This window comes from Pristis pectinata, chromosome 13 (assembly GCF_009764475.1).
Source record: "Pristis pectinata isolate sPriPec2 chromosome 13, sPriPec2.1.pri, whole genome shotgun sequence".
NCBI classification, from domain to species: domain Eukaryota; kingdom Metazoa; phylum Chordata; class Chondrichthyes; order Rhinopristiformes; family Pristidae; genus Pristis; species Pristis pectinata.
The window spans coordinates 15,980,306-15,993,666 of record NC_067417.1 but is presented as its reverse complement, the minus strand read 5'-3'; the positions used below and the strand labels follow the sequence as shown (position 1 = coordinate 15,993,666).

Here is a 13,361-nt window from a genome sequence, read left to right as displayed (position 1 = left end):
TGCACTCATTTTGGCAGCTATAGAATTTCACAACTACTGTGTAACAATATGCAGTAAACAACATAACTTTTTTTCTTTATCCTATTACATTGACTACATGCCAGCAATTTAATCTGTTGCACAAGAAAATGCCCCATTTCATGCTTTTTGTTTTCATTATATTAAATTTTTTTTATTTACAGCGTGGTAACAGGCCCTTCCGGCCCAACGAGTCCACACTCCCCATTTTAAACCCCAAATTAACCTATCCATACGTCCTTAGAATGTGGGAGGAAACCGAAACACCCAGTGGAAACCCACACAGACACGGGAGAATGTACAAACTCCTTACAGACAGTGATGCTGTCATGCTTGAAGCAACCACTAGCATTTTGTGGTGAAGCTATTCATTATTATATTGGGAAAATGAGTTGGTTCAAAAGTTTAAATTTGATGTACTTAATCAAACTGCAGAGGCATTTGTTGTCCTGTCCAAGATCTAGTTAGTTAAAAACTAAAAGAATGTAAGGTATTACAAAACATGTTGCAACCAGTACTGTATTTTTTTTTCAATCACTGTTGTATGGCTGGATTTTCAAGGTGTATTGCACTACAGTAATTAACTTCTGCTTATCATTACAGACTACCAAAACTTATGGTAGATAATAATTTTAATATTATGAGGGTATCTTTAAAAAGAAAAGGTAGTGCAGTTATAGAAGGTTTATAGATGCAATCAGGATAAAATTAAGCACTCTTGAAACTTCATTGCCAAGAAATTATCCCCAGCCATTACTGTTAACTGCACTATAATATGGTATCAGCATGTACTCCACGTCCAAACCAATGGCATTGAATTCAGTGAGGTGAATTATCATGGTGTTTCTTGTGCTCCATGGCTGTAACATTGATGTCAGTGATGGATAGGAGGAATGCATAATTCTCATTTTTAAATACAGTTGTTAAATTGTCTCCTTCAGGTTTAATGACGCTGATTGGTTGGTTACAAGGGAAGAGTCTCCTTGGCATGTTTACTTTGGGAGTGAGGTAAGAACATATTATTAACATGATGCACCAGAAAGCCAGTGACAGCTCTACTGAGTTGTATCGCTCAAAAATTGTTGTGCACCAGGAAAGGCTCATTACGTTGGTGATCTACAGAGGACCAAAGCATATCTTGTGCATGGGCTCCTCACTACATTACTCTATTCCATGAAAAATAGAGGCTTTGTGTGTGTTGGATTTGTTTGTACATCTGTGGGCACAAAGAATTTTTATCTACTAGCTGTCTAATGAGGTCTGGTAGATGTTGGGTTGTGATGGCAGCAGGCTGAGCAATGAAGTGTAGAAAGGCCCAGGGTAGAGCAGGGCTGGAGCTTCAGTGGAAAAGAGGTGAACAGAATTTGGCCAAGGGCAGAGGGTGGAATTGGCAATAAGAAAAACACTTCTGCTTCAATTAGGGATGCATTTTGTTGCTTGCAGGGGTGCATAGGGTCATGAGTGCCTTGGGGTCCAGTTTCCAAAGGACATCCATAATGAGAGGGAGGGGAAAAGGGTGGGAACCCTAGTAGGGAAAAAGCAGATAACTTAAAGGGGACCACCTGGGAGCTTCATGTGCTAGAGTCCAAAGCCTTGGACCTGGTCAAGCAGGTCTCCTGTAAGGTTCACTGAAACACTTCTCATGTTGTATAATCCTCTGCTACTGAATGAGTGCTCTATGCCATTCATGGGTCACACCAAATATTTTGAGTAATTGGTGTCCAAATGTAGTTTGAACACCACCACGTATGTCCAGATGACTCTGCATTAGTGCCCCTAATCATGAAAGCAAATTGGTGACCTTCCCTACTGCATTACTAGAGCCTTTGAGTTACTGATGAAATTTTATTCCTCAGTGCACAGAGCTGTAGAACTTGCAGGACCTCATTGAAGCATGCCAGGTTACAAATTGGCCAAGGGTGATATCCATGATGAAAGATAATTTTGACACTTCTCCTGGTATGGACAACAATATCAATCCTGTTTACTCAGTTGCATCTGGCAACATAATACAATGTCTCACCTCAACCTTTGTTGGCAAAGAGACAGAACTCATGTTCTCAGTTTCCTTCAGGTTATTTGTAAAGAATGAGTTCCCCTCTGTTCTCAATGACAATATCTGTCATTGTACAGGATGCAAGAATTCCTCTTAAAAGGCTGATCACACTAGACTTGAATTGAAACTCGATGATCAACTCAAGAACAGAACTTTTCCTGTTACCAGAAAGAGACACAAGGGACTGTAGATGCTGGAATCTGGAGCAACCCCCTCACCTCTTTATACTGGCTATACCCCCTCTACACTTTCAGTTCAGATGAAGTGTCTCAACCCAAAACAATGACTGTCCATCTCCCTTCACAGATGCTGCCTGACCCAGTGAGTTTCTCCAGCAGCTGGTTTTTTACTGTTACCAGAAACTTTACTTTGTATTCTTGCCTTACAGTAAATGCATTTTTGGATATTGTTCACTAACACGCATCTAGAGAAACTCATTATGAGCCACAAAAAACCATAGACAACAATAAAATGTTTTTAGTTTTTTCCCCAACGACTGTAATATAATTGTCACTAAACCACAGTTCGCATGCTGTTGTCTCCTAAACCTCTACTTAATACTGCAACAACGCATGCAAAATGCTGGAGTAACTCAGCAGGTCAGGCAGCATCTTTGGAGGGAAATAAACAGTCGACGTTTTGGGTCGAGACCCTTTAATTGTTCCCCTCCACAGATGCTGCCTGACCTGCTGAGTTCCTCTAGCATTTTGTGTGTGTGTGTTGTTTCAGATTCCAGCATCTGTAGAATCTCTTGTCTCCTACTTAATACTGCAATGTGTTTTGTGAAAATTTACCCTTGCACTAACTGTGTATTATTCCCAGGTGGTTTCTAGTACTGCTTTAACAATTTTTTTTTGTAATCTTTTCTTTGAAATTATGTTATAACAGAAGGATGAGTAGCTGGCATCCTGCAGCTAATGAATAAAAGAAATTCATGGCCCACGTTTTGTTGTTAATCTGATTTGTCAGTCACATTTTCAATTGCATCTTGCATGATGAGCAATTATTATTCATGTGGCTGAGCACTTTACTCTGATCACTCATTGCATGGAAGCAACAGGCCATTGCTGATTAGTAAATACAGACCATCCCAGGGTTAAGAATACCCAGTTTATGTATATACGATCGAGCTCCCATAATATTATTAAATTGAAAAGTCCAATGTACATGAGTTCATTGCTACAAATGGGAGAATGGCTTGTTCCTCTACTCCTGTAACTCTTTTTGAACAGTATCCTTCATTCTATATTAACTTTCTCAGTCTTCCTACCAATATGCACCACCTCACATTTTTCCACATTAAACTTCATCTGCCCATGCTACCAGTCAGTTGCAATTTATCACTATCCTTTTTGCATTTCACAATACCACCAACTTCTACGTCATCCACAAATTTATGGCATGCAATCCCAGGTTTAGGTCATTAATATGGATCAAAACAAAAGCAGTGACCCTAATACTGATTACTACTGACTACTGTTCACTTTCCTCCAGTCAGAAAAAGAGCTAGATACCATGACTTTGTGTTGTCTGAAATGTATGCTATCAATGTCCCTTTTGTGCAATGTGCTTCAACTTTGCTGATAAGCCTGTTATGTGGCACCTTATCAAAAGCCTTCTAAAATTGTTTATCATCTCCTGTGGTTAACATATTGGATTGCTGTCCAGTGTCCCCCACCTCCTTCCTCTATTGCCAAACCCTGTTATCGCAAAGAGGTGGCAAGCCGCCTGAGTCAGGACAAAATCAGTCTTGACCGTAACGTGACTTCTTGTTTCTTTGGTAGCCTGGCAGTTGCAGCTATTCCAGAAGGCCTACCGATTGTTGTCACGGTAACATTAGCACTAGGTGTGATTAGAATGTCAAAAAAGAGAGTCATAATAAAGAAACTTCCTGTTGTAGAAACACTGGGTAAGTCAATAATTTATCTTGTTATTTTTAACTATTTAAATTTAATATTGTGATTTATTTTATCTTTGAATTACTTGAATTTTGTTACTTGCATCTGGGGGGGGAAATCATGCAGAGAGCTTTCAGGATGCAGCAGTCAATTTGTTTAAAAAAAAGTCTGTTAACAAAAGAACTATAATTCTGTCTACATTTACATTCATCTTCCTATGTACAAACTTCCCCATCTGTGGAAGAACTCTAAATTGCCATTGCACTAAAAGTACCCTGTCTTAATATCTTAATTTCTGAAGTAATTCTTGAATATAGTTTGAGAGAATTGAGTACTGTTTCTAATGCAGGTGATTATTAATCGTGCTTTTAAATTGTAGGTTGCTGTAATGTCATCTGTTCCGATAAGACTGGCACCCTTACAGCCAATCAGATGACGGTAACACGACTACTTACAGCAGATGGTATACAGGCAGAGGTGGGTATTAAAGTACCTTGAAAACTAACCATGACAAAAGTTATAATCTCTACCAACAGAAGAAAACAAGCTATGGAAAATGCTTCAGATCTTGCTGACCTAGTTCCTGACAGATATATTTGCATTTTGCTCGGCAGCCAACAGAACTTCTAAATTTTGCTCGGAATGGCTTTAACTATTCACTGTAGACTTTTGGCAGGTTCATTATCCCAGATGTCCATTCTTCTAGTTAAAGCAATGCTTTCTTCAAGGAATAAAAGCATATGAAATAGAAGCCAGAGGTCATATAATCTTTTATTCCTGCTTTGGCATTCAATAAGGTCTTTTACCTTGGTGCCACCTTCCCTTCACTTGCCCATATCTCTTTCACTATCCAAAAGTCTATCAACCTCTATCCTGAATATACTTTGTGTCTGAGCCTCCACAGCCCTTTTGGGTAGAGAATTTCAAAGAATCACTACCCACTGGGGGGAAGAAATTTCTTCTCATCCCTCCCCTGATTGGCCAACTAGTTATTTTCAGAATGTGACCCCAGGTTGTAGAAACTCCAGCCAGGGGAAAGGTCATCACCACATTTACCCTGTCAAGCCCCGTAGGAGTTTTGAATTAAAAACACAAAATGCTGCAACACTCAGCAGGTCAGACAGCATTTGTGGAAAGTGAAACAGAGTTGATATTGATTCCCAGAAGAATGTTGTGCTTCAGTGAGATCATGTCTCATTCTTCTGTACAAATAAACAGACTGGGCATATAGGATCTAATCTTCCCATCCTAGGAATCAACCTGTTGAACCTTCATTTTACTCCCTCTATTGCAAATGTATTGTTCTTCAGGTAGGGAGACCAAGCCTCTGCACAATATCCCAGGGCTTTATATAATTCAATTTCTACTCTTGAATCTGTAGTGGGAGGAGTATCTTCAAACAGCCAGACATGAGAATTCTCACTAAAGCACATAGATCACAAAGTAGAGAGCAAACCACATACATTGTATCAGTACTCAGAATTTTGGACATGGAATCCAAATGTTGCCATTACTCATTTGACATGCTAAGTACTACAAACAACAGATGAATTCCAGACATAGGAATGAAAATTACATTTAAAGTAGTGCCTTTAATTTGAAAGTCGAAAGTTTTGGCTGTTGAACTAAAATAGTAGGTAATTTGTCTAAGTTCATGTTACAGATCTTTAGGCATCACTCTTAGTGCAGAGTGTAGGGGTATAGCCTGTTGAAGAGCAGGCTGTCACTGACAGCAACATTCTGGGCCCAAAATGTCAACTGTCCATTTTCCTGCATAGGTGCTGCCTGACCTGCTGAGCTCCTCCAGCATTTTGTGTGTGTTGCTCCAGATTTCCGGCATCTGCAGTCTCCCTTGTGTCGCCTTTTAAATTTTTAATATTAACTGCACCTATTTGGGGATGCCAAAAGTTACCAGTGGTTGTACCCAAAAATAAACACCAAGTGCTGACTGCCTCCCTACTATTTGAACACGGCAACATACAGGCTCACGGATAATAGTCCTAACCAATTAAAAGTGAGAGAAGGATGATAATATTTTGAAGGCATGAGAAATAATATTTGGTTTCAAGAATGCTTGTGTTAAAAGATTAGCAAAAAACTAAAATGGTGATGGCTAATATTACTTTAATTTTAGTTTTATTTACCTCGTATTTTGAGATGAGCAGTTTTAATCTTACAAATACAAAGAATATATTTGTGTTGCTCCCCCAAAATAGATGCTATTCAATATCATGTGTTTCAAGGCAGTTATTTGATATATCATTCTTACAACTATGTATAATAATATTATAATTTGGAATACAGAGCTGGAGTAGTACTTTTAATGAAGATGTGTAATGTTAAACCACCTAAAGAGTCGCAGAGTATATTATTGAAAGAAACTCGACTAGCAGCTCTGAGGTTAAGTATTCCTAAGTAATGACTTGTATATAGTTTCCTTGCAGGTTTTGAATCTTTTAAGTTAATTTTTTCCTTTGTTATAGGTAACAGGTACAGGATACAATGGAGAGGGAAATGTGCATTTATTACCCAGTGGAGAACTCGTAAAGGCATTCTCCAATGTGTCTGTAGGAAAACTGGTTGAAGTGAGTTGTTTAAACTGTATTCCTTGGTTGTGTCTGTCACAAACGTGCAAGACTAGTATTTGACCATGTGAGCTGCCATTGAGAAGGCAGAAGTGCCAGAAATGTGATTGATGTGCCAAAAAGTTTCCCACGTGAAGGGCAGTTACTCTAGCCTTCTCTCTGAAAGTTGGCCAAATGGTTTTATCAGTACCTAAAATTAGGAGCTGGGCTATTGGTGAGTAAGTGCAGCGTGACAGAATTTTCATCAATGTGCTGATGAAAAGGGGGGGGGGGGGGTAGACTGATGCAGTTGTAACTGGCTGGTCGAATTTGTCCTATTTTCAGACAACACACATTTGGGCAACTTCCCACCTTATTGTGATGATGTTACTGGAATATTATTGAGAAATCTGGACCAATTATCTAAAAACATAATTTCAGATCCCGCCATGGCAGCTGGAAAATTTGTATTCATGAAACTAAATAAATCAGGAAAAAAAATTACTATCAGTAACTGAGGCCATGAAATATCATCATAAAAATCCACCTGGCTTAGTAATATCCTTAAATGAAAGAAATTTGCAATCCTCTCCTGGTCTGGCATGTATGTATGTGACTCCAACACTACTAATGTGGTTGGTTCTGAAATGGCCTCGGTCAATTGGCAATGTTGGATGGGCAGTAAATGCTGGACTAGCCTGTGTTGCCTGCATTCTGTAAACTAAAATCAAAAAAAATCTCATTACTTAACTAAGGGCTGGTTCTGGGGCCAATATATTGAGGAATCTGTGGGCTTCTCAGAGTACAGTCACACAAATATTTCTCAGTGTCACCCAATCTGAATTGATTTGGATGAAGACTAGCAGTAAGAGTGGGGTTTCAGAAGGACAGAAACATTCATCCTCTCCCAAGTACTGAGTCCATATAGCACAGAAATGAGCTTGTTGGCCCACCAAATCCATGCTGAACCATCAAGCATCCATTGACACTAATCCTACACTGGTCCCATTATTCTCCCCATATTTCCATCAACTCCCGCCCCACTCCTGCAAGATTCCATCACTCATCTACACATCTGGGGCAACTTAGTGGCCAATGAACCTGCCAACCTGCAATTCTTAGGGATATGGGAGGAAACTGGAGTGCCCAGAAGGAACCCATGCAGTCAAAGCAAGAATGTGTAAACTCTCCACAGACAGCACCTGGGGCACTGAAGCTGTGAGGAAGCAGCTCTGTTAACTGTGCCACTGTGATTGCATGTGTTACAACATTTACAATGAATTAAGGTACAATTAAATTTTTTCAACATGTTTTACCATTAATGTCTGATCCATGTTCAAAACCTATTTGTCATAGGCTGGATGTTTATGCAACAATGCTGCAATTAACAACGAAACATTGATAGGACAGCCAACAGAAGGAGCCTTAATTGCACTTGCAATGAAGGTAAAGCTGAAGCAATTTTAATTTTAACATTTTTATCTGGAACAAGATCACAACTTCACGTAAGAAAGAGCAGCTAACTGATCAGCATATCTTAAAAGAGCAGAACCTTGGAAGGGGAAGGGCACAACCGTTTGCCAAAGCAATTGTTTACAATCAGTGTTTTGATGTGAATTCCACCAAAGAGCTGAATGCTGCCTGCAGAGGTAAATGGTCACAATTGTGGATGATTTAATCGCTGTTGGAAAGGTAGGTTTGCAATAGTTAAGTAGTTAAAACTTAGTTCTGGTTTTAAGGAGGTGGAGTCAGAAACAATCTGCTATCAGTTGCTGGCAGCTTTTAAAGAAGCAGTTTGCAATCTATATCGGTAAGTTGGTATAGAGTTTACTGATGATGCAAAGCTAGGTGGCAGTGTGGGTGGGCTTGTAAGGAGGATGCAGAGAGGCATCAGGGGATATGGAGAGGCTGGGTGAGAGGCAAGGACACGACAGATGAAACGGAATGTGGAAGTATGTGAAATCATCCACTTTGGTAGGAAAAGATGGGTGGAACATTTCTTTGAATAGTGATTGAAAGGTGTTCAAAGGGCCACACATCACTGCAAGTTAGTATGAAGATTCAGCGATCAAGAAGGAAGGCCAGTGATACGTTGGCCTTCATCGCAAGGGGATTTGGATACAAGAGGAGGGAGAGCTCCTCCAATTATGTAGAGTCCTGGTGAGACTTCCCTACCTAAAGAGCAGTATACTTGAGAAAAAGGAGATGCCACAGACTTTCACCATTCCCGGGATGGAAGCAAGAAACTGCATGTTCAAGCACTGAATTTTCCAGTTTCAGGTAAGCCACCCCTGCAGTGTGGTTATCCCCCCACCCCCCACTCGTTCCAATCAGAATCAGGTTTATGATCACTGACATACGTTGTGAAATTTGTTGTTCTGTGGCAGCGGTACAGTGCAAGACATAAAAATTACTCTAAGTTACAAATAAATAATTAGTGCAAAATAGGAATAACAAGGTAGTGATCATGGACCATTCAGAAATCTGATGGTGGAGGGGAAGAAACTGTTCCTGAAGTGTTGAGTGTGGGTCTTCAGGCTCCTGTACCACCTCCCTGATGGTAGTAATGTAAAGAGGGTATGTCCTGGAGGAATCCTCCTCCAGTCCTCCCATGTTTGTCCCCTTTCCCATCCTGGTTCCATCTACCCACACATTTCTCCCACTGGCACTGGTTCCATCCTGCCCTTCACCTCTCCCCCTAATGGTTCCCGTTATTAACCTCCTTATCAGATTCCAGCCTCTTTGTTCTTGCTTATCACCCACCTAGCTGACTCCACTTTCACCCTTCTCTCCCCCACCTGGCTCCGTCTGCCTCCATCAATCGTCCACCTGCCTCTGTCTCCCAACTGCTCCCCCTCCTCCTCCTCTACTTGGCTCATTCTGCCTGTCATCCTTCACCTCTCCATGGTCCACCAATCACCTACTAGCTCTTGTCTCACCACTCCACCTCCCCTCTTTATACTGGCTATCTTCTCCCTCCACCCTTAGTCCTGATGCATGGTTTTGACTCAAAACACCGACAATTCCTTTTTTCCCCCACAGATGCTGCTTGGCCCACTGAGTTCCTCCAGCAGTTTGTTGCTGCTGATTCCTGGGATGATATAGAAACATACAAAATAGAAACAGGAGTTGACTATTTGTCCCTTCAAGCCAATTCCATCACTTAGTACAATCATGGCTGGTCATCCATTGTCAATATCATATTCCTGCAGTCTCCCTATAACCCTTGATGCTGTTTGCATGTGTAAAGTTATGTCTCCTTAAACTTGTGCAGTGACTTGAGCTGTGTAGCCCCCAGCCAGCAGAAACATTCTCCCCACATCCATTCTGTCTAGCCCCATCAGAATTTTGTAAACTTTAATTAGATCACCTCATTCTTTTAAACTCCAGTGAGAATGAACCTAATTGACTTAATCTCTCCTTATACAGCAGTCCCACCATCCCAGAATTTTTACTATGATCCTTCTATCCTTCCTCGGGTAAGGAGATCCGAACTGCCCACAGTACTCTGAGTGGTCTCACCAAAGTCCTCTATAATTATAACATCATTATGATAAAGGGAGTCTTCTTGTTGCCTTAACTGCTCACTGCACCTGCATGTTAGCTTTCAGTGACCGGTGTACAAGGGCATCTTGTTCATCAACCTTTTCCAAGCTCATACAATTTAAGTAATACACTATTTTCCTGTTTTTTTTCCTACTGAAGTGGATAACTTCATGTTTATCAGTGTTTTACCGCATTTGCCATGTTTTTGCCCACTCGCTCAGTCTTTCGAAGTCACCTTGGTGCCTTTTAGCTTCCTCCTTTAGAATTCATGAAGTAACCCAGTTTAATGTCATAAGCAAACTTGGAATTTTTCTTTTTTCGTTCCTCATCCAAAGCATATCTGAGACCCAGGTGCCAATCCCTGTGGTATCACTGCCTGTTACCCCAAAAATTAATTCTATGCTTTCTGTCCCTCCAGTCAGTTTTCAATCCATGCCAATGTATTGCTACCCACACCCCCCAACCAATAAAGTGCACTTTAATTGTGCACACTCCACTTTTATGTGGAAAAACCAATTGCACAGCAACTGGTTTCCTATGTCTACCAGTTATATCTTTTTTTAAAAACTCTAGTAGCTTTATCAAACACCATTTCCCTTCAAAAATCTATGCTGACTTTGTTTAACCCCATTTGATATTTTCCATGTGTCCTGTTATCCTTTATCATTGCCTCTAACAATTTCCCCTCCATTGATTTGTAGCTGACTGCTCTGTAGTTTCCCATTTACTGTCTCCCACCCATGTTTAAAATGCAAGGCTACATTGCCAATCTCCAATTCAGGGGAAGTATTCCATATTGTGCAGAATTCTGAAAATTGGTATTCAGTGCATCTGTTACTTCATGACTATTTGCTTTAGTACTCTGGCATGTATATTGCTGGGCCCTGGGGAATTTATTGGCATCTAAATTTCCTTACATTTCATATTATTTCATCTCTCAACATAGAAGGAGGCCATTCAGCCTATTGAGTCTACATCAGTTCTTAGTCTCATTTTCCCCCTCTTTGCCACCTTCACGACATTATCTACCTATGTTGCCACTTTCGGGGATCTATGGACTTGGGGCCTTTAGTTCTTTCTGTTTATCAGCATTCTTTGATATCTTACTGCTATTTGACTTCCCAAAATGCAGCACCACATACTTGTCAGGATTCAATTCCACCTGCCAATGCTCTGTTCAATTTTCCCTCTGATCTATACCCTGTTGCAGCCTTAGACAACCTTCCTTGTTATCCCCAACACCACCAATTTTCATGTTATCCACAAATTCACCAATCATGCCTCCTACGTTCACATCCAAGTTGTTAATATATATCACAAGCAGCAAAGGTCTAACACCAATCCCTATGGTAGAACACTAGTCAGAGACCTCCAATCAGAAAAGCATCCTTCCACCACTATCCTCTACTTCCCTATCATCAAGCCAATTTTGAATCCAATTAGCTAACTTGGACCCCATGTCCAGAAAGTTACTTCACAAGCATACCATGCAGAACTTTTTCAAATGTCTTGCTTAAATTCACATAGACAATGCCTACTGCCATGCCATCATCAATTTCCTTTGTTACCACCTCAAGAAAAAAAACTCAATCCAGTAGTGAGACTGGATTTCCCCCACACAAAGCCATGCTGACTATCCCGGATCAGCCCCTGCCTTCCAAATGTACATAAATCCTATCCCTTAGAACTTTCTCCAATAATTTTTGTACCACTGAACTAAAGCTCACTGGCCTGTATTTAAGAAGGGCATCAGGGATAAGCCAGGTAGCTAAAGGACCAACATTAGCTATCCTCCTGATGCTTCACCTGTGGCTAACAAAAATGCAAAAATCTCTGCCAGAGCTCCAGTTATCTCCCTTGTTTCTAGGGCTGAATAGATCTGATCTCACCCTGTAGACCTATCCATGCTTGTGTTCCAAGACATCTAGGTGACGCATCCAGAGCTCCTGTTCCCTGCTCCAAACAAGTGGCCCGTAAACAGTAGGCATGCATGGGTATAACATTATTTACTAAAGTAAATCCAAACTCTTCTTAGAAATCTAAAGCGGCTTCCTCATAAGCAAGGCAGGAAGAGATGACAGATTAATGCACATACGAAGCATACTAACTGATAATGTTTTCTTGATGATTTTTGTTTTGGTTTTCTGTCATTGTCATTCAAGTCGAAATCTGAAAGAAAATCACTTTGCTAAATCATTGAACAATGTTGGTTTTAAATTATAATAATGTGCATTCTGCATTAAAGATGGACCTTGATCAGGCTGAGAAGAGCTATGTAAGGAAGAAGGAGTATCCATTTAGTTCAGAAAAGAAATGGATGGCTGTTAAGTGTGTCCACGAAAATCAGGTGGGAGCTAGTTTGGTCACAAAATTCTAATATACATGTTTTAAAGCATGTCTAAGTCAGCACTAACAGTTTTTATGTCATTTAAAGGAAAATGAAGAAGTTTACTTCATGAAAGGTGCATACGAGGCTGTTATTCAGTATTGTAGCAATTATAACAATGGTGGCATGCCAGTACCACTCACACCACAACAGCGTGCAGTGTACATTCAACAACAAGCAAAGCTGGGAGCGGAGGGCCTTCGTGGTAGGATCTTGTGTTCTGTTAAAACTTCTAATCCATATACATAGTTTTATATTTGTGTTGTGTATCATGATAAAGTGACAAGTGTCGAATATAAATTTGTTTTCTTTTGCTGTAGTACGTTATTCTGATTTTGTTATCTATATTCTCCATTAGTACAAAACTGTTGAAGATATCTGGTTTGTATATGTATCTGCTAGAATTATAGGTTAATCTTCACTCTAAAAATGGGATAGTTTGGGCCAAGTCAGAGATTGTACAGTAGTATATCTGGGATAGGTCCCAAACACATCTCGTCTCCATCCAACTAAAACAGCACAGGGTGTATCACCCCAATGCTCTCACCCCTAGGCCCAAACACCTTGCCTCTATGTGCATCTCTTTCAACCTATCTGCCCTGAGTCCTTCAACTTCCATTGGGCTCGCCATCCTAAACACCAACTCTTCCTCTCCATAACCTATTTGCATTATGTCTCCTATCACAATCTTATGAAGCAGGCTTTGCGCCAGAAAGGCCCCCTCACAAACATGTAGATTATGCAGCCTGCTCACAGGAGCCCCCTTAAGTACAAGCCAGCAGTTAAATTCTGCAATACATTTGGGAAATGAGTTGTTTGGGTTAACTAAGCCCCAGGCTAAAATTCAGGCCAACTTCTTTTTGTTTTAAACAATGGGTGTGTTTCAAACCTTG

At 40.4% G+C, this 13,361-nt stretch overlaps 1 protein-coding gene across 3 annotated transcripts in view; it reads left to right on the top strand.

The window, feature by feature from the left end:
• Nucleotides 1-13,361, top strand: part of LOC127577087 (calcium-transporting ATPase type 2C member 2-like) — a 59,566-nt gene that overhangs the window by 30,431 nt on the left and 15,774 nt on the right. For all 3 annotated transcript variants that reach the window (XR_007957319.1, XM_052027958.1, XM_052027959.1), the window contains exons 11-17: nt 960-1,026; nt 3,859-3,983; nt 4,352-4,449; nt 6,456-6,557; nt 7,893-7,982; nt 12,328-12,429; nt 12,517-12,673. Coding sequence is in view for 2 of the 3 variants with exons in the window: in XM_052027958.1 (XP_051883918.1) it covers nt 960-1,026; nt 3,859-3,983; nt 4,352-4,449; nt 6,456-6,557; nt 7,893-7,982; nt 12,328-12,429; nt 12,517-12,673 (741 nt within the window). In the remaining variant the exon portion in view is untranslated. The remainder of the gene's footprint in view (nt 1-959; nt 1,027-3,858; nt 3,984-4,351; nt 4,450-6,455; nt 6,558-7,892; nt 7,983-12,327; nt 12,430-12,516; nt 12,674-13,361) is intronic.